The sequence below is a fragment of the Mastigoproctus giganteus genome, chromosome 3, assembly GCF_048544385.1.
Source record: "Mastigoproctus giganteus isolate SK-2022 chromosome 3, ASM4854438v1, whole genome shotgun sequence".
Lineage (NCBI taxonomy): Eukaryota > Metazoa > Arthropoda > Arachnida > Uropygi > Thelyphonidae > Mastigoproctus > Mastigoproctus giganteus.
The window spans coordinates 30,947,765-30,970,209 of NC_143577.1; the positions used below are offsets into that span (position 1 = coordinate 30,947,765).

Consider the following 22,445-nt stretch of genomic DNA (forward strand, 5'->3'; position numbering starts at 1 on the left):
AGAAATTATTGCACCTGCAACTATACATTAAGTAATGAATTTGTTTCAGCCAATGACACACCACAGTTAAAGGTGTTTGGTGAGCCATACAATCTGTGGCATTCGATTCCATATAATCGCTAAAACTGGAGAAATTATGGCATTCACAGTCAGAGGCAAACTGGGTCAAAAATTCTTACCAGGAAAAACTTGTAGTGGCTTCATACTAGTGTTTGTTTATGGCCAAAATCACACCGGCCTCCAGCCCACCGAGATTTCCCCAGTAAGTCTTATGGCCAGTCTGCCTCTGTTCACAGTTATGTGATATGTGATAAATTTATTTTGACACACCATAATTAAAGATTTTGAGCAAGCTATGAGAGAGAATAATAAATTGCAATAAATCATTAATAGCATTACTAAAAACAGCAGTTTTGCAAGATTAATCCTCTTTTCTTCATGAAAAAATTAGCAGAGAAATAATTAATGGAAAAAGTGTACTCCTGTGGGAGCATATGATACTACAATTAGGATCTAGTGCTATTTGTAGCAGGTTACTTTGTGTTCATAATAACTGCTCCCGTTGCAAATGGTTTTTTTATATTATAAATTAATATTCCACAGTAGCAAGTGTAAAGCTGTAGGTTGCTATGTTTTTTCGATAGTCATGTCTTTGTTGACTTACTTATGAAGCAAGAGAAGCTTATTCATAAAAATGCATAAATATGCTATTATCGATAGTGAAATTATAGTAACCTTATAATACCGTGATAAATCTGACTAAAAATTGAATAGCAAATGCTTAGAAAACGGTACTCACCTTGTATAAATCTGCAATAAAATTTTTTTGGTAGATGGTGGTTAAATTTAGGTTGGAAGAAGCATTAAAAAGAACTAAGGCGGGGAATGGGGTGAAAATATTTTAAACAGATTTTAAAATGAGCGCAAGGAAGTAGAAATGCAGATCTCCAATCCTTGGTTGTCATAAAGAGGTTTTTTTTTCATTTTTTTTTTTAACCTCTTTATGACAACCAAGGATTGGAGATCTGCATTTCTACTTCCTTGCGCTCATTTTAAAATCTGTTTAAAATATTTTCACCCCATTCCCCGCCTTAGTTCTTTTTAATGCTTCTTCCAACCTAAATTTAACCACCATCTACCAAAAAAATTTTATTGCAGATTTATACAAGGTGAGTACTGTTTTCTAAGCATTTGCTATTCATTTTTTAGTCATATGCTATTATTTCACCAGACTTCTGAACTTCAAAAGACTAGGCCCCAATCAACATACAAGATACATTAATGTAAAGGAACACAGCTAATATCCTGGCTATTAGTATCTGTCACTTCCCATGCAGCAATTTAAGTGCTAATTGGCACCTCATCAGTGGGAAGCCATATATTTGAAAGAGTCCCAATGAGTAACAGGCAAACTGAAAGCCCTCTTATACCATGCTGGGCAAAACTGTTCCAAACTCTAGGTTGTACTATCAGTTCCATTGGAAACATGCAATGTCATGCAATGAAACACGAGGTAATTTTCCCATAGTATAGAAAAACTTATTCTTGGGAAATGTCTGTTATTATTAATGCTGTTGGCAATAACATACTTTTACTGCCGTTAATTGCATGGATTGTCAAAAATATTTTTCTATGTCATCTCATTGGTTAAAATAAATTCATTACCCAAAGGTGTGTTGGGTAATGACAATTTCTCCAGAATAAATGGGATCTTTTGCCTCTGCAGAAAATAACTGTAATTCAATAAAAAATAATTACTTAGAAAAATAAATGCACAAGGCATAATACATTATGAATTTAAAATACATTAATAGAACATTCAGTGAAAATACACTATTCTTTGTTCGTAATAGTGAATCGCAATAAATGGCTTCCTTTTGGCATCTCTCATATTGTGGAGTTATACTTCATAACCGGGTTGGCATGATTGCAACACCAGGTACCTGCCCACCCAACAATGATAGGCCAATAAGCTTTGAAACAGTGCTGTCTGGGTGGTGGTATCTGCTGAGAATAAGTAACAATAGTCTTCTTCATTGGTGAAGCATTACTTATTTGAGGTAGTGCAATACATGGTAACTCATTGTGAAGGCAATCACAATATGAGATACAGTTAAATCGATGCCATTTATTGCGATTCACTGTTACGAACAAATAACAGTGTATTTTCACTGAATGTTCTATTTGAATAAAAAATAATATTAATAGTTATTTTTACAATTAATATTGTAGAAACAAATAAATGATGTAAAGAATTGTTTAATAACATTACAAATCATATTTTTAATATTATTTATTATAACAATATTATTTATTTTACAAATATTATTATAAATATCATTTATATATAAATAATATTAATTTGTACATTATTTATTTCATTACAGATTGAAGATTTATTTTTAACCTTTGCTAAAAGAGCTTCAGCTTTTAATAGTTGGTTTGAAAATGCTGAGGAAGATTTGACTGATCCTGTACGATGTAATTCAATTGAAGAAATCAAGGTTAGACATTCACAGTATTTAGAATTTACTTGAACAAAACATGTATAGTATGGTAAGCATATTTTCTTTACTGAAGTTTATAAGCCTAAGCAATCATTGTGAAGGTTAATTGAGTGTTCAGTACATAACTTTAGTTTTAGAGTAAAGTTTGTTTAATAACTGTAATGGATAAAAGAAGCATACAATAACTGATAAATAAGAGCATAAAAGATAAGTTTACCTTATAAGAATTTTGCTTTTAAGTTATATATATCTTGTTGAAACTTATGCATGTTTCTTTCACATAATTGATGAGAGAGAGAAATATAAGTTTAGGTAACACTAGTGTGTTAAAATAATGGTGATTTTAGAGAAACTATACTTAACAGTAAATTTGTTTTGTAAAGCTAACTATCTTAGAAGAAAGATGTTTCACTGGAGAAATTGATGTAGAGTAGGTATTTTGTCTGTTTGTTGGTGAGAGTGGAAGATGTTCATGTGTAGGCCCAATGGTTTAGGGTCATGCTGGAGAGTTAATTAGAGGCACCTATTTTCTGCTTATGGAATCTACATTTTTCTAGTGGATCTGCAAACTTCATGAGAAGTTCCCTTTTTTATTATTGGAACTAGAATTTGTTTGAACAATAAGTAAAACCATATTATCTAGGAAAGGGAGAAAGAAGGGAGATATAAAACACAGTGGTAAGACTGAAAGGCAATAGGTGAGGGGGAGAGAAACTGTTAGGAAGAGGTGTACCTAGTGGGGAGAAGCAGTGTTTTATATTTACCATTTCACTTTTCTATCCCCTTCCCTCATATGCAGTTTCTGACAACAATAACAGTTGAGACTTTGCAACCACAAAACTGAAATTCTCTCTCTCTCTCTCTCTGCATGTGTGTGAATGCATCTTTATACCAATAAGTAACCTTATTGCTTATTATTGCACCTTTTCCAGCAGACCTGCATCTTTCCTGAAATGGTTACCAAACTTGTATTCCATGCATAAGGTGTAGAAATGCTTTATACAAATCTAACCAATGCTTTATATAATAGAACAATTGACCTCTTTGTTCTTATTAGCATAAATGTTTGGGGACTCATTTTTTACCTTGAAATTGTGGTGTCATAGTGAGTGAGCTTGTCACATTGACTTTGATATGTCAGTGACTTATCTGGACATAGTAATGCTGACTTGCCCATTTATTTGTAATTAGTCTAAATTCATGCATTAAATAGGTGGTTTTTAAGTGTTTTGTCACATTTTAAAATGAATTATTTTACTGAGCAGTGAGTTTTCATAAAATTTTGTTTTGAATTAGGGAAAGTGCAACAGAAACCAACAAAATGTTAAAAACAGCTTTTGGAGAAGATGCTATATGTCATTTGAGGACTTTTAAGTGGTTTGAAAAGTTTAAAGAGGTCCACTTGTCTGTCAAAGATCATCCTCACTCTCACTGCTCTTCAACTTCAAAAACCAATGAATCATTTCATTTGTATTTATAATCTGATCAGGAGTGATCAATGTTTAACCATCCATGAAGTTGCTGGCGACATTGGTATTTCTTATGAGACATGCTAATCGATTTTAGCACAAGATGGGGGAATGATATGCATTTCAGCCATGTTTGTGTGTCACATCCTTGCTGATGAATACAGAGAGCAGTGAGTTCTCACATGTTAAGATCTTTGTCGCTGTGCTCTGCTGTCCCACACTTTGTTTCTTCTATTGTTATTACTAGTGACAAATGGGTGTGTGGCTATGAACCAGAAACAGAGGCCCAGTTCTCTCAATGGAAGCTCTCTCCAAGTCTCAAAAAAGCAAGACAATCTTGATTAAATTCAATAAATAAAATAAATACAATAATCAAGATATATTATGCAATTATATCTTTTTGACTCACAGGATATTGTTTATTGTGAATTTTTCCCACCTGGTCAAACAGTGAACCAGGTATGCTACAAAACGTTTTATGATGATTACACAATACTATTATTCCAATTTTTGAGGCCCACTTTTCCAGCCTAAATGGCCGGAAAAGTGGGTCTCAAAAATTGGAATAATAGTATTGTGGCCTCAAGCCAGTTCACACTTTGTATGCATGCACAACAAGATTAACATCAGTGTCCTGCACTATAAAAGGACTTCTCCCTGAAAATAATGTCACTTGCCAACACCCTGTTGTAAATATATTTTCATGTGTAAATTTGTCATTTTGTGCTCTAGGCTTTAATCATGTTGTATAATTGGTCATAATACTGCTTTTATTTTTTTAATTCTTCTCATCTTTGTTTATTATGTTGTGTTATTCCTTTTATGTAAACCCCTGGCTTGTAGCCATGAAGGGTGGTGTGTACAGCAATGTGCCTTCTGTATACAGTAAAGAGTTCTTCTTCTTAAATACCAGTGTGTGAACTTTTCATTCTGGGAACTTTTCAAATTTCATGTGTAATGTGAGATATATATTTTCACAGGGCTTTTTTGGTGCCACAACGTTGTTGTTGTTGTTATTTGGTTTTTAGGAGCATTAGCAACTAAGGCCATATTGCTCCGGGGATATGCGGTGGTCATTCCCTGACCTTTCCACATCCTCCGTATTTGGTAGGCACGGGCTCGAACTCTGGTCTAATCAAGAAGCGTGTGCTATGCACTGCTGCCCTACCCACCTGGCTACGGAGGTGCCTCAACGTGCCAAAACAGTGTTCCAGAAGTTAAAAAGAAATAAAAATAAAAATTATATTTAAAACAAAAAATATATATATATATTTATTTTAAAATAAAAATTATTTATTATTATTAATGTCAAAAAAGCACAATGTGCATCTACAGAGAGTTATGCTAGATGTGTAACTCTCTGCTATTAAATTAGCATTAGCATAGGCATATGATGCAAGAAAGCAAGCTTATGCAGCATCAGCCAAAAAAAAAAAAAAAAACTTCCACTTCACCCCTCAATTCATTCGAAATACCTGTCCAGCTGAGCCTTAAATTTATTTAGGCTATCAACTTCCACAACAAGGGATGGAAGTCTGTTCTTTTTTTTTTTTTTTTTAGTAGTTGTTGGCGCAAAGGCTTCTGTGGCCATAATGCACCTCCCAAGGTTTTTGCAGTACTTTGATCCAAGCCCGAGGCAGGAATCGAACCCGCGACCTTTGGGTTGCCAGGCAGGCACTTTACCCACCCGGCCAGCCCGGTCGGCGGAAGTCTGTTCCACCAACCAACCATCCGCTGACTAAAGGCAAATTTCCGCACATCTATCCTACATCTGTCTTTCCTCAATTTGAATTTATGCCCTCTCAGGTGATTATTCTGAGCAAGAGAAATAATCCCATCAGCATTGAGCATGCTCAAACCATTCAAGGCTTTATACACCTCTATCAGATCACCTCGCCGGTGCCTAATCTCCAGACACTGTAATTTGCAAAACTTAAGCTTTTCTTCATAAGAGCAACCCTTTGTTCCATTCACTAATTTTGTTACCCTTCTCTGTGCTCGTTCCAGCAGCTCTACATCCTTCTTGAAATGAGGCCTCCAGACCTGTATACAGTACTCAAGGTGTGGCCTGACCATTGCCTTATACAAGGGAATAATCACCTCCTTATCCCTACTAGAAAAATTCCTGTATATCATTGACAAGACACCATGAGCTACTCTTGCAGCCCGTCTGCACTGTCAGAGAACTTCATATCTGCCTGTACAATTACCCCCAGGTCCTTTTCATTCTCTACCACTGTCAGTGTAGTACCACAGAGTTGATACATTGCTCTGGGGTTGCTGTTTCCCATATGTAGTACTTTACATCTGGCAATGTTAAACTTCATTTGCCACCTCTCAGCCCATCTGCTCAACCTTTCCAGATCCTGTTGCAGCAGCAAAGCATCAGTAGTGGCCTTAACAACCCTGCCAACCTTTGTATCATCTGCAAACTTGGACATTAACCTTGATATACCATCATCAATATTATTTATAAATACAGAAAACAATAATGGACCCAACACTGAACCCTGAGGGACTCCACTAATAACATTAGTTCACGATGAGCAGTGTCCATTGATTACCACTCTCTGTCTTCTCCCCCTCAACCACCCCTTTATCCATAGCAGTAATTTGCTTCCAATGCCACACTGCTCCAATTTGTGCAGCAGTCTTCCATGTGCAACAGTATCAATAGCCTTTCTAAGATCCAAGTATATAATATCAAAGTTATTCCCTGCATCCAGTTCTTTTGTGAATGCATTATAGTATCCAATCAAATTGGTCAGGAAAGACTTCCCCTTAACAAAACCATTCTGTCCGAGCTATAACTGAAGTCTTGTCTAGATGATCCTGCAGTGCTTCTTTAACCAGTGCCTCCATTAATTTTCCTGGAACAGAAGTTAAACTCACAGGTGTATAATTACTTGTGTCAGCCTTTGATCCTCCTTTGTGAATTGGGGTCACATTTGCACATCTCCAGTCTATGGGTACCTCCCCTGAGTCCAAGGAAGCTCTCATAATTATGGCTAAGGGCCTGCTTACCTCCTTTGCTGCCTCCTTTAATATAACTGGATAGATCTCATCCACCCCAGGTGCCTTTCTTGTGTTTATCTTCAACAATTTCCCCTCCACTTTACTCTGAGTTATTACAAGATTATCTAGCTTACTGCCAGAGTTGAATACACCTCTGGCATTCTAATTTTATGCTGCTGATTTTATTAGTTTTGTCCAATTTACTGTACTCTTGTAATTTGAAATGTCAAATTAGTACTTGACACCATTATTTTAAAGCATCACTGGAGAATGAGAATGCATAGTGTTTATTGTCTAAGTGTGATATTATTGATACCCCTCCACTTTTGTACTGCAACCTTAATCTAGTTTCAACAATTTTAAATGAAATACAGGGTCACAAAATACAATTTTAAAAAGACCTTGTTGTTTAAAGCCACATTATTTATTATAGTGGCTTGAAAAAGAGTAAGTGAATTAAAAATAAATAAATAAATAATTTGCTGAAGCAAAAAAAAAAAAATTTGTTTATTTTGGAATGCCTTTCCTGATTAAGAACCCTTGTAATCCAACAGTCATCCATGTGGGACCCATTCTCAGATTCACACAGATTCTCAGAGCTCAGATTTACTAGCAGTGTCTCCTTTCCATAAAGGACTGTCATCTGTAAAGATTACTTTTAAATTCTCATTCTATGAATCAGCTGCATATACTTGGTTATTAATTATTATCCTGCATATATTACAGTGAGGGTACAATAAGATTGCTCTTTCCTTCTTTGTATTTACTTACTTATGAAATTTTGTGTCTCCTCTCTTTGCTCTTTCAGCCAGCAGTTTCTTGTACCTTTGCCCACCTAACTATTTCTGTGCTACTAGATCAGTTTATTTACTGATTAGCTTATACTGTATGCATTTTGTGTAAAATTATTCCGCATATCTATTAATTTATTCCGTATTCACTGGTATTTGCTTTTCCTACTCTGCCTTCTTAGTTAATAGGGATCATGTTGTGTCTTAGATTTTAGGTCCCTTTTCTGAAATTGAAACCCATGTCCTTACCTTTAACGAACAATAACTGACTTGTTGTCATTCACCTTAACAATCCGTGATCACTCCCTTCTAGTGGTTACTATACTATCAATCTTAGACACTATCTGGATCATGAGAGATGATTACATCCAGAATATTTTTGTCCCTACCACTTTTCCTGACATGTTGATGTAGATAACAATTATCTAATTGATTTAAAAATTTTTGGAAACAAAAAAAACTGAGAGAGAAACTCATCATGTTCCCTGTGGCAAGTTTACCTCCCACCTGTTCCTGGCAGTAAGAGGTAAATTGAAATCTCTCACAAAAAAAAAAGTACTTGCACTTGTTTGCCCATACCATCTGCATATGGTGGCTCTCATCATGATCTTCACAGTTTTCTGGTTTTTTACTTGTTCATTCCTTTATTTTTCATTTGCTTTCTGTTACCTCTCATCTGTAGACTTGGCATTAGTTCTGAATCTTGGAAAGCTCTTGTTGCAGGACTATCCTTTTTTTTTTTTTTTAATTTGGTTTCCTAACTTTTGCTTTCCATTCATTTGAAACATTACTTATAATTCAATCCTTCCAATATCAAAGGATTTGTTGAATTCAGAAGAATGAATCACAAAGTGGAAAGTAATGCGCTGAAGGTTTAAAAGGAATGGATGAATGGGCAGCTTAAAGTGAATGAGGGCTATTTAGAGAGTGAAAGGATAATAAATTGAGCTTGATATTGGCTAATGGAAAGAAATGAGATAAACAGAAAGGATGCTTTTTATGAGCTTGTTGATTGTAATGTATAACCCAAAGTCTTTTTCTTAATATAGTTAATCCTCATATTTTATTGTTTGTATAAACTTTTTAAAGTGTATATGCGAAAAAGTTGTGTATATTATATTTGAGGATATAAATTTATTAATTTATTATTTTTTTATCAGTGTAGAAAATTGATTGTTAATTTACATAACTATATTTTGAAGTATGAACATATAAATTACAAAACTCTGTTTAATTCCTTGTTATGATTTTATATTATTAAAATTTGGAGTTTACTTGCACTGCATTTTTTATGAAAGATTTGAAGGCAATGTCAAAATATCAATAAATACATGCTGGGGTGACTTTGTCTTGTATGCTGGCTAAGCACATTCAAAAAGTGCATAACGTTTTTCAAAATATATGGAATAAACTAACAGAGTATTCAGTGAACCTACCAAGACAACTTTATTTCCTTAAAATTCCTGTTATGACAGTCTGTTAAAGCCTTAACAAAATAATGAAAATCTAAATTCCCTTAAAATTTCAAATCGAATGTTGTCCATCAGAACTCCTCACCAGGTGGCACAAAGCTTTGGTGAATGAAAGGAGGGCATAACATTTCAATAACCCCTAAATTCTGCTTTTGGAATGGTTAAAAAAAGGCTCTGGCTATTAGAGGCAGTTTCATTTTATTGAAGGCTGTTTTCAGTTCTAGATTTTCCTATATAAGTATAGTTGCTATTCAGTTTCATTTTTTTTTTAATGACCAGTTCATTATAGTTAACTTATAATATGGTTTCATTATGCAGTTTTAGAGAACTTTTTTTGCATTATGCTGATCACAGCAGTTGCAATTTGTTTTGGCTTAATTTTAGTTCTTGTCCTTTTCCACTTGCACATCACATTCTCATTGATATCAGCCAGTTGGGAAATAAAGCTTGAAAAAGTCAACTAAGATGGTGTCTTTCTATGTCAACTTAAATTTTTTAAGGAAATAAATTCTGCCAATATATAAAGTACATGAATGATTACAAGAAAGAGGAAAACTCCAAAGTGCCAGTGAGACAGTATGTCTCCTTACAAGCTTAAAGTAATCACAAAATGAAGTACATTGAATGATTGGAAGAAATTTCAGAAATAAAAACTTCAGAATGCTAGTGAGATTATTGGCTTATTGGTGCCAAACTTTAAGAAACATGTCATTTCATTTGACTTTTTCAAGCTTCAGTTCCTGTTTGGTTGATGTTGACAGCAATATCATATGTTACTTCCAACCTCAATAATGGGCATTTATAATTTATTCTTTCCATTTATGTTAGTTACTGGGCAGTTACAGTTTTTTTTGTTTATGTTTTTTAATAAACTGGTTGCAGTTAATTTCTTTAATAATGCAGTTTTGCTTGGTTTTTTTGGGATCTTCTCTTGCATTATGCAGATCATCACCAGTTTCATATCTCTGGAGATTATTTTAAGTTACAGGCTCTGTCAGTTCATTCCCCTCCCGTCTTCATATCCTGTTCAATTTTCAACTGCATTTAAATTTTTTTTTAGTTTCCATTATAGATTGCTGTTTGGGAGTATGCATTAGTCTATTGCAGAGGTTCCCAAAATGCGTGGTATTGAGGTATGCCCCTCAGTGGGGGGATGCCTGTCATTTTCACAACGCCCCCCTTTTTTATGAAATATGGACAAACCATCTCACTAATCAAAGTACGAAGCATTTTTTATTTATTCTATTATTCATAATTTATTTCTTTGAGGCGTATTGATGTACAGGCGGGCCTCGATTAACGCCATTAATTCATCCCGCGAGCGCATCGCGCAAAACGGAAACGTGTTAATCGAATATAATACCCAATAGGAAAAATTATAATTGGTCCTTGACCTTCTGGAATGTCCATAAAGAATTTTAAAAATACCTTTTAAATAACTTTTTAACTGTATATAATGTAAAAGATAATGAAAATAATTATGGAATTAAATGTTTATTCCATAAAACAGTGGTTCTTAAACTGTGCGCCGTGGAATATTTTAAATTTTCGAGGGAAACACAGTGATACTCGACATCTGTCGGACACCACGCGAACTACTAGCTCGAGGTAGTTCACAGTTTCAGCATTTCTTATTAAGTTGTTTGGACCTAACTACTAAATGAAACTATTAGGTATTTCTTTTGGTCTGGGTGCACCTTGAAAAAATTACTGAGACATTAAAGGCTCCGTGAACCGAGAAACTTTGGGAACCTCTGACATAAAATACACAATGAAGAAATTACTGTTGTGGAAATATTTGAACAGTGTTGACTTTCTCTTTTCATCAATCAATTTCCGATAGCCGACAACAATCTTCTCTGGGCCCTGGCGAAATAAATATCACAGAGAACATCAAACCTTTTGTTTGAGGTTCTATGTGATACGAAAGATTTCATCTAATTCTTTTACCGTTATCTCCTTCACGGTAACATTTTCATCTGGCTCATTTAAAAATTTGAATTTTTAAATGCAAGTCTGCACTGACTTTATTAGCAGGAGACAAACACGTCTTCTTCCGATGGTTGATGGAACACACCGAGGTGGGCAGCAGGCAAACGTTTGTTTATTGACTGTACGACTCGCGGTAAGCTTAACGCGCGATTCAAATCTTTTTCAACTATCGCATAAAAAAAAAAGATCGCATTAACTGGAAATTTGCATCATGTAAAGTGAAAAGTGGTATCATTTTTCAAATAGCGTTAACTGAATATCGCGTTATGCGAGGCCTAGCTGTATATATTAATTTATAAAAGTTATATTCATATCTAAATTTTAGGTAAAATCCAGAAACGGCACTAGCGTTTGTGGTGCCTGAGGCAAAACCTTGTCACAGCACCTAATTCATATTGCATCTTAACACACACATATATATATGCAGTAGTGCATCTAGCAGTACCTATTTTAGGCAGTGTCTGTGGCAAACACCTCACTTGCACACCTCTAGCGCTGGACCTGGTTAAATCTGTTTATTTGTACTTGTTCTGGAACTTGGCAGAGGGAGGCCCTTGTGAAATTTATAAAATATTTTAAGGGTCCCAAGGTATAAATTTTGGGAACCTCTAGCCTGTTGCATATCTCTGTTTCCATCTATCTCTCTCTCTCTCTCTCTGTGTTTTCATTCTTAGGCCTCTTTTCAGGTTAAAGCTTCATAGTTTAGGTTGTCATAGCATAGGCCACAGCCTCTTGACCCTGCCAAAGGTTTAAGGATTACTGAACTGCTATATCCTCCTTTTATTCACCAAGACCTTGGGGCATCCAATGAAATGGAATCCCTCAGATGAAATTTATAATTCTAAATAGGGCTTACAATACCGGTCAAAATCTTAATACCGGTATTTCGGTATTTTTAATTTATGAAACCGGTATTCCAAAAACAAACGTTTTTCTCAATAAATTTTGATGACAATTAGGTGCAATAAAGAAAGGAAAAAAACAAGTACAGTAATTACTTGAATTCATGTTTTAAATAAACTTTTATTGCAATAATAATTATTCTGAAAAAAATAATTAAAATACAGTTATTCCAAAAAACAAAAAAATAGATATTGTTACTGCAAAGTTTAGTTATGTTTAAGCATCCACACTATCTTAAGTGAGCTATTAAGAAACATAAGCAATCAATAGTATGATTGTTTAAAATGGATCTAATTTTGGTACATATTTGATTAGTGGCAGAAAATGCCCTTTCAAATTCTATTCTGGTATTATTGTACTGAGATAATCATAGACGATCTCAGTCCATATTTTCTAGGCTTTGAACTTTTTTAGCAAAAATAGTTAAAAGTATTTCATTAATTTCTGACTTAATAAGTTCATCTTTTAAAATCTCATTGGAGTCAGGCAATTTCTTATTTTGGAAAGAATTTGCGGAACAATTATGTTCATCATTTTCTGAAGGAGAAAGATGTTTTATTCAACAAAGTATAATTTTAACTATAGTATCTTTACTGAGTCTGGGAGAGAGCAAAGAGTGGGGATAAGGAATAAAGAAGAGAGCAAAGAGTGCAGTTAAGGAATTCTTCACATATATAAATGCAAAGAAGAGAAGGACAAATCAGATTGGATGCATATGTAATTGTGTGGGATAGTATTAGATACCCCAACTGATGTTGCAGATAAACTCGACATTTACATTGCATTGATATTTACAGAAGAAAAATATTGATGAGATATTTTTCTTCACGTCAATGAGAAATTCTGGGATTGAAGTTGAAAAAAATGTAATTAATGATGTTGAAATTTCAAATGATTATTTAATGAGAACTTTTGCGCCTACAGCCAAGTAAGGCTTCTGTGGTTGATGGCATATACCCTATAATCTTAAAGGAGGCGGCAAGTGAGTGCATTGAACCATTAAGGCTAGTTATGAGAGCATCACTGGACTCAGGAGAGATTCCGTTGGATTGGTGTAAATTGGAACATAAAGGCGGTAACAGGAAGTGTTACCACCTTTATGTCCTAGGAGTGTAACAGGAAATTACCGACCGGCCAGTCTAACTTCAGTAGTAGGGAAAATCATGGAGGCAATGATCAAGGGTGGAATTCAGAATCATTTAGATGGAAATGGAATTCTGTGGGATACACAGCATGGTTTCGTAAAGGGAAAATCATGTTTAACAAATCTGGTTAGCCATTTTGACAGGTCACTCGTGAGCTGGATTTAGGGAATAATTTCGACATTGTTTATTTGGATTTCAGCAAAGCATTTAACTCAGTCCCACACGAGTGGTTACTTTATAAGTTGGAGCAGGCTGGACTCATAGGGAAAATCCTTAGATAGATAGCACGATGGCTTGAGGGCACCAGGCAGAGGGTTGCGATAAATGGTTATTTCTCAGATTGGGTTAATGTAAGTAGTGGGGTTCCCCAAGGATCAGCATTGGGACCACTGTTGTTTTTGATTATCTTAAAATACATATATGAAGGGATGGAGGGCATGAGGTCTAAACTTGCAGATGAAGTAAAGATCAGTAGAGTAGTTAATGATCGCCGCCAAGCAGACCTTCTTCAGAGTGACCTAGATAGACTTACGGGATGGTCAGAAAGTGGCAGCTATTCTTTAATTCAGCAAAATGCAAGGTCTTACCCCAGGGGAACAGCAACCCCAAAATAACTTATACACTTGGTGGAGTTGAACTAAAATCAATAGTGGAGGAATGGGACTTGGGAGTTATGATATGGTCAGACATGAAGTTGTGCTAGAATTGTGGACAGGTTGCAATGTTGCATGGTGTCCTATCAATGATTTATCGAATATTTGCTAGTAGAGATAACGAAAGGTGATTTTATAACCTTTATGTGATTAAATTATAAACAATTTTTCTTTTAAATTAGTACCAAAAAACCGGTATTGTTTTATATCAATACCAGTATTTCAGTACCAGAAAAAAATGACCGGGATCCCGGTATTGTAAGCCCTAGTTCTAAAGTTTGCATTGATAGTGTTTGTAATAATAATAAATAAAAAAAAACATCTGTTAAATATTCTATTATTATATTCTATATATCTTTAAAGAAATGTATACACTTTTTTGATTGAACTTAGCCAGCATAAGAGACAAACTCATCTCAGCATTTATTGACTTTTAAAAGCTTCATGATGAAATGCAGTATTAAGTGTAGAGACAAATAATTGTAACCCAACATTTATTGACCTTTTGACTTACTGTTATATATAAATTTTGTTTCTTTTTAATTTTTTTAAAGTTTGTTACAGTAAAATAATGAACATTTTATAACATGGTGATTTCATTTTCATTAATGTAAAGTGTTTGTGTATTATTTTATATTTTATAAAAGGCTTTAAGAGAGGCTCATGCACAATTTCAAGAGTCACTGAGTTCAGCTCAAGCAGATTTTGAAGCTTTAGCATCTCTAGACCAGCAGATTAAAAGTTTTAATGTTGGAGCTAATCCTTATACTTGGTTTACCATGGAAGCTTTAGAAGATACGTGGCGTAATTTGCAAAAGATCATTCAGGTAGGATTGCATTATAATAAAATATTCTGTGTGTAAGGATTTTAAAATTCATATCACACTGAATATAATGTGGCTATGGGTCAAATAAATCATGCTGGTGGGTCGTAGGTTGCTGACCACTGCCCTAGAGCATTTTACATATATCCTGTCTACTCATATCTTAAGTTTGGTCATGAATGATGCTGCAAAAGCATCTCTAGAAATTGCAGACTTTTTCAGCATTGTTCAAGATATATATAATTTTTCTTTTCGACATCAACATACTGTTATCAAATTTTAAAAAAAGAACTTCTAACATTGACCAAACTTAAACTATGAGTAGCAATTTTTAATTTTTATTTAATAGAAAATATTTATTTCAGCAATGTTTAAATTTTCTTTTATACAATTAAATAATATCGTTTTATGTGCAATATTTTATATGCAATTCGGGGGAGAAGACAGAGAGTGGTAATCAATGGACACTGCTCATCGTGGACTAATGTTATTAGTGGAGTCCCTCAGGGTTCAGTATTGGGTCCATTATTGTTTTCTGTATTTATAAATGATATTGATGATGGTATATCAAGCTTAATGTCCAAGTTTGCAGATGATACGAAGGTTGGCAGGGTTGTCAAGGACACTACTGACACTATGCTACTGCAACAGGATCTGGAAAGGTTGAGCAGATGGGCTGAGAGGTGGCAAATGAAGTTTAACATTGACAAATGTAAAGTACTACATATGGGAAACAGCAACCCCAGAGCAACGTATCAACTCTGTAGTACTACACTGACAGTGGTAGAGAATGAAAGGGACCTGGGGGTGGTTGTGCAGGCAGATATAAAGTTTTCTGAGCAGTGCAGACGGGCTGCAAGAGTAGCTCATGGTGTATTGTCGATGATATATAGGAATTTTTCTAGCAGGGATAAGGAGGTGATTATTCCCTTGTATAAGGCAATGGTCAGGCCACACCTAGAGTACTGTATACAGGTCTGGAGGCCTCATTTCAAGAAGGATGTAGAGATGCTGGAAAGAGTACAGAGAAGGGCAACGTGATTAGTGAATGGAACAAAGGGGTGCTCTTACGAAGAAAGGCTTAAGTTTTGCAAATTACAGTGTCTGGAGACTAGGCACCAGCGAGGTGATCTGATAGAGGTGTATAAAGCCTTGAATGGTTTGAGCATGCTCAATGCTGATGGGATTCTTCCTCTTGCTCAGAATAATCACCTGAGAGGGCATAAATTCAAATTGAGGAAGGACAGATATAGGATAGATGTGAGGAAATTTGCCTTTAGCCAGCAGGTTGTTGGTTGGTGGAACAGACTTCCATCCCTTGTCGTGGAGGTTTATAGCCTAAATATTGCTGATGGGATTCTGCCTCTTGCTCAGAATAATCACCTGAGAGGGCATAAATTCAAATTGAGGAAAGACAGATGTAGGATAGATGTGCGGAAATTTGCCTTTAGCCAGCAGATAGTTGGTTGGTGGAACAGACTTCCATCCCTTGTTGTGGAAGTTGATAGCCTAAATAAATTGAAGGCTCAGCTGGACAGGTATTTCAAACGAACGGAGGGGTGAAGTGGAAGTTTTTTTTTTTTTTTGGCTGATGCTGCATAAGCTTGCTTTCTTGCATCATATGCCTCTACTAATGCTAATGCTAATCTTATAAAATTGCACACAAATCATTGCAAAAACTGGTAGTACTCATACAGTTGCTGAGACTGTTTATACGACTTGCATTAGAGACTGTAATTTCAACAATGATGCATCAAAATCCTTCCAGTATTTTAAAAACATTGCCATTGAGCAACAATTCAATTCAAAGACAGAGCAATGAATGTCAGTTAACACTGAAGAGCATCTAATTGACAAATTAAAAATGAGATCTGACTGGAGCATCAATTTTTGATGCTCCACTCAGAAAATACTGAAGCATCAGTTTTTGCTGCTGTAAAAACATGGTTTGATGAAAAACAAGTACCATTGGAAAATTTGGTGTCCTGTGCCACTGATGGTGCTACCTCCATGGTTGGAAGATACAATTGTTTTATAGCCCACCTAAAGGAAGTATGTTCCGAAGTTCTTGCAATACATTGTGCACCGACATCATTTGGTTGCAAAAAATATTAGTCCAGTTCTTTATCAATCTCTCAGTATAGTTATTAAAACCATCAATAAAGAAAGTGAAGTCACATAGCAAATATGATCGCCTTTTCAGAAAATTTTGTGTTGATAATGAAGAACAGTATGTGAGGCTTCTTTTACATACAGAAGTCAGATGGCTTTCTAAAGGAAACTGTCTAACAAGATTTGTAAACCTTTTTGATGCAATAATTACTTTTTTAGAAAGTGAAGGAGACAGATTTAGCAAAGGAGATCAGCAAACACAAAAACAACTTATACTATATAGCTTGGATTTTTCGAAAACTTAATGAAGTATCACTTCAACTTCAAGGGAGATTAATTACAGTGATAAACTGCAAACATGTATTAAAAGCCTTTACTGAAAAACTGGAAATATTTGAAAGCAATTTAATGAGAAAACAATTTCATGGTATGCAAAAATTAGTTTAAATCAATAAATCTCTCACCGAGAATGATCTTAAGAATTATTCAGATCATTTGTGTTCTTTAAAAGGTGAAATGAAAATACAGGTCTGCTTGTGAAGAAATTCAAGAACTCGTTGAATTAAAACATAATGAAGAATGCAAATATAAATTTAAAAAAGGTGAAATGTCTGAGTTGTGGGGATCAAAAACAACTAAACTTCTTTATCCAACAATGTGGTCTGAAATGGCAAAAGTACTTCTTTGTTTTCAAACATCTTATATGGTTGAATGTGGTTGTAGTTCAGTAAATAAAATATTTACTGAATATTTACTGAAAGAAACAGAATTGATATGTTCAAGAGGAGACATTAGAATTAAACTTACTAAACATCATACCAAACATTGAACTTTTAGCTAAGAAGCATTAGGCTCAGGGATCCCATTGAATAAAGATAAAGTATAAAGTATTTTCTTGTTTCATGGTGGGCGATTAGGAAAAAAAATTGTCTAAAAAAGCTCTTTAGGGGGCAATAATTAAAAAACGGTTGAGAAACACTGATGTAGATGTATAGAGAAAATGGGCTTGAGTTAAGATATTTGTAAGTGATACAAATGTGTGCTTCCAGTACTACTACTACATGTTGAATGTTTAGGATAGAAAATTAACAAGTGGTATAGAATGCAGCCAAAAGCCAAGGATGTAGTAGTAGCTTGTGGCCAGGATGCAGTTTATATAACTACCAGTTTTTTTAAATCAAATTAAATGATGTTGGTATATTATAAATTATTATAAATTATTTTATAATATACCACCTATACTATAATTTTCTATAAAGCAATATCATTTACTCTTACATTACATTACATTACTATGCCTTATGTTGGCATAGCAATGTAATGTAATGCAATGCACACAGTAATGTAATCTTATGCTGTTTTGTGATATCAGTGTATTTGGGTGCAGTCATCCAACGAACTAATTGCAGAGATATACATTCACTGGTATTTGTATGCACATGAAGTGCAGGAATACAATGTCATCAAAACTTGAGGAAGGCTAAAAGAAGGGAAGAGGAAGCAAATTAGAAAACTGGGATAGTTATGAGTTTATCTGTGTAAAGAGCAGTTTGTTTTAAATCACAAAATTTACATTCCTAGTAAAATACCCATTTCTTGAATTGTATCTGGAGGGCTATTATGTAAATGAATAAAATGAGTAAATAGTATTTTAGAATATTTACTCAAAGAATACATCAAAATTACTATGTGGTATTGCTAGTTTGTTTATGTGTTGTTTTATTAAATGTAAAATAGTTTCATTTATAATTAATGGGAAAAAGTATGAAAATGCTTTCTTACTTTTTAAATTAATTATAAATGTTTTAATCTTCCTAAAATTGATATAGCTATCTTAAAGTGATCTAAGTGATCTCAGCCCTTGGTTAAATAAACACTCATTCTGCATTGGAAAAAGTGCTCAATGCAAAGTTAGTACACCGTAGTTGTCCCAATCCTTAATGCTATACTTTCTCAGGGCAGAGTGAATGGGCTCATTTAAGTATAGTCTATATATTCCTTCATAATACCATACGGAAACATAGTAATTGATCTTACTTAATTATTAGATGAATTAGATTGGTCCACTTGATATCGATGGTTTGATTGTTGATGATCCTACTCAGATAGCTGACAAACCGAATGAGTGTTTTGCATGTACATTCACGCATGAGGAATTCTGTAGGGAAGTGGGAAACAGAAGTTTATTCAACTCTAACAGGGAGCTAAATGATTTTGTAATAACTAAGAGCAAAGTTGAGGAAAAGATATGAAGTTTTCTGAGCAGTGCAGATAGGCTGCCAGAGAAGGTCATGGGGTCTTGTCTATGATATACAGGAATTTTGCTTGCAGGGATATGGTGATTATCTCCTTGTAGAAGGCAATGATCAGGCTACATCTTGAGTATGCTATACAGGTGTGGAGGCCTCAATTTAGGAAGGATGTAGAATTGCTCAAACAAGTACAAAGAAGGGGAACAAAGAGGATGCTCTTATGAAGAAGGGCTTATGTTCTGCAAATTGCAGCGTCTGGAGACTAGGCACCTGCAAGGTGATCTGATCGAGGTGTATAAGGCCTTAAAAGGATTGTGCAGGCTCAATGCTGATGGGATTCTTCCTCTTGCTCAGATTACAAACCTGATGGGGCCTAAACTGAAATTGAGGAAAGACAGTTGTAGAACAGGTGTGCAGAAATTTGCTTTTAGCCAGCAAGTAGTTGATTGCTAGAACAAACTTCTGTCTGTCATTGTGGGAGTTGATAGTGTAAATAAATTCAAGGAAGAAATGGACAAACTTTTGGAGCGAATCGATGGGTGAAATGGGAAATTTTTTTTTTTTTTTGCCTGATGCTGTATAAGCTTGCTTTCATGCATCATATGCCTATGCTAATTAGTCAATTTTTAAAAGATATACATTTGTAACATTGACTAGATTATTTAGAAAGAAAATCATTACTAAATCTTGACTTTGGAATTAAAATCCGTGTAAGAGTTTTTATTCTTATCTTTCAACCATGTAAAATGGGGAGTTGAAAATCATCAGAGTTTAAGCCATTCATTATAATACATTATATTCATTATATTAGATGTATGTGTGACTCCAATATATTCTACTTTTTTATTTTTACAGGATTATACAGTAATTTACTTTTTTTATTTAATTATCAATTATTTATTTACTAAAAAGAGATGTTTTTGATTAGGAACGTGATATGGAATTAGCGAAGGAGGCTCATCGACAGGAAGAAAATGATAGATTAAGGCTGGAATTTGCCAAACATGCTAATGCTTTTCATCATTGGCTTACAGATACCAGGTAATGTATGAAAACTCATATAATGAAATAAATAAATAAAAATGAAATGTTATGAAAATATTTTAAAGACTTTTTGGATATATTTTTCCCTTTCAAATAAGAAATTTTAACTCCTAGTGGTAAGAATGTTTATAGCATCCCATTAGTGTAAAACCATTATCACATAGGAGCAGAATGGCAATCATGCTTATTTTCAGTACATCCTGGGGAGAGCCTAATCATTAGTTTGGTGATTAAAAAATTCCCCTTTAAGCAAGGATTGCCTAAAAAGCAAATGGCAAAATGAGTCATAACTTTTCATTGAACTCCTTGGGGAAAAAAAAAAAGAAGCAAAAGTGGTTTCTTGATCTACCTGAAAGGAGGATACATTCAGGTTGAATACTAGATTTGATTTAATAATATGTAAGTTACAAGGTAGAGTCTGATATAATTAATTTGTAGCCTAAGAACATTTTGTTATTTTTTTTAAAGTCATTTCCCTTTTTTTTTTTTTTTTTTCTTTTGAAAAGTAGCAGTTCTTAGTAATTTTATTGCAGCTTTATAGGGTTCAAAGAGCCTTCAGTTCCACTCCCATTTGGATTATGTAGGATATCAAATTACACTACAAACAAGGATTAAAAATTTTGCTGATCTTAGATTATCATTTATCTTGTTTAATACAAGATTTTTTTTTTAAATCATTACAGGATCTTCTATCTTAAAATAGATGGAAGATCTTGTTATGATTTTTTTTTATTTTTATATTTGACTAAAAACATTAATAAGAAATATTCATATACAAGTATGGCATCATAAGCTTCTAAAGTGGAATTTAAGAAATTCTTAAACATCTTTCTTTATTTTAGGTTATGAAATTTCAAAATGGTGTTGGCTAAAGAAAATTAAAAATTTTAAGGCTTGTTACAGTTTCAGAAAAGTAATGAGTACTAATTCTAATAATAGCAAACACTGCATTTTATGTAAATTTTTATAACAATTTATAAAAAATGACTATTTATAAAAATGTTCTATAAAAATTTACATGGAGTGCAGTGGTTTTTAATCTGTTGTTAGAATTAGTTATTTCCACATAAAATTAGTGATGAGTACTGTTTTCTATGTTCTTATGTCTTCTTCAAATTATTAAAATGTCTAAATGAATGCATGAATGCAAGCCTATTAGGAAGAAGAACCTGTTAAACCAAAACTGTTGAGGCCTATAGAATGCAGTAAAATTGTCTGGGAGGTGCTAGATGCTTGTACAAAGTCCAATATTACCAACAAATGTTTTTACATGCAATAAATCAGTTAGAATGCAAAATCTGTAAACAATTTATTTGAAAAAAAATCACATTAATATGCTTACATCTTATTACTGGGTAGTTAAGGTTCATTTAATTACAAGACAGATTTTTATGGCTTGGTGTAAAATATTAAGTCCCGGCAGTGTTAACCTTCATTGTTATATTTATAAAATGAAGAGTTGTTAGTATTTGTTAGTTTTTTAATTTACATCTCTCCCATCTGGTGAGTATGAGCTTGGCACACCCAGGGTCCTGAGCTGGATACCATCATTCTTCTCTCTTTTGGTGCAGCATAAGCCTCAGGCTTCCTTGCACCATGTAGCTAATAATAATAATAATCTTGAAAATGTGGAACAGTGAAAACTTTAAAAACTTAAGAAAAATCTAAGATAAAATTTTGAGTAAAGTTAAAATGCACTGTTTAGCAAGGCTAGTCACCTCATTTAGAGCTATTACTATTGCCCTATTAATGAAATTTATTGTAATGGGTACATTTGTAGAACTTTAATTGAAACCATTAATTTCCTATTGCTTTTAGTAAAGCGCCTCCGTAGCCAGGTGGGCAGGAGCAGCAGTGCGTAGCACACGCTTCTTGATTAGACCGGGGTTCGTGCCCGTGAGCCACCAAATATGGAGGATGCGGAAAGGTCAGGGAATGACCACCGCATACCCCCGGAGCAATATGGCCTTAGTTGCTAATACTCCTAAAAACCAAATAACAACAACAACAGCTTTTAGTAATGAATAATAAATAAATATCCATATATTGTTCAACAGAAATAGAGCTACAAAGTTACAAAACCATAACTACCATCTAAAATGGGTGATAGGGCATTAGAAAGATACATATTTTTTTCCCAGCAGGGCCAAATCTAGTATATATCCTGCTATGTACAGTGTCCTCCAACTGCTGTGCCATTTCTTTCCTTGCAGAGAATTTGTCTCCCTGGAACTTTGGCTCATCCTCTGCTGTTATTCATCAATGT

The 22,445-nt window shown here is 34.2% G+C and overlaps 1 protein-coding gene across 2 annotated transcripts in view; it reads left to right on the forward strand.

Moving 5' to 3' along the window:
• Positions 1 to 22,445, forward strand: part of LOC150087841 (spectrin alpha chain-like) — a 455,664-nt gene that overhangs the window by 385,085 nt on the left and 48,134 nt on the right. For both annotated transcript variants that reach the window (XM_090369231.1, XM_090369232.1), the window contains 3 exons: positions 2,388 to 2,504; positions 14,595 to 14,774; positions 20,064 to 20,176. In XM_090369231.1, the coding sequence (XP_090225357.1) occupies positions 2,388 to 2,504; positions 14,595 to 14,774; positions 20,064 to 20,176 (410 nt within the window). The remainder of the gene's footprint in view (positions 1 to 2,387; positions 2,505 to 14,594; positions 14,775 to 20,063; positions 20,177 to 22,445) is intronic.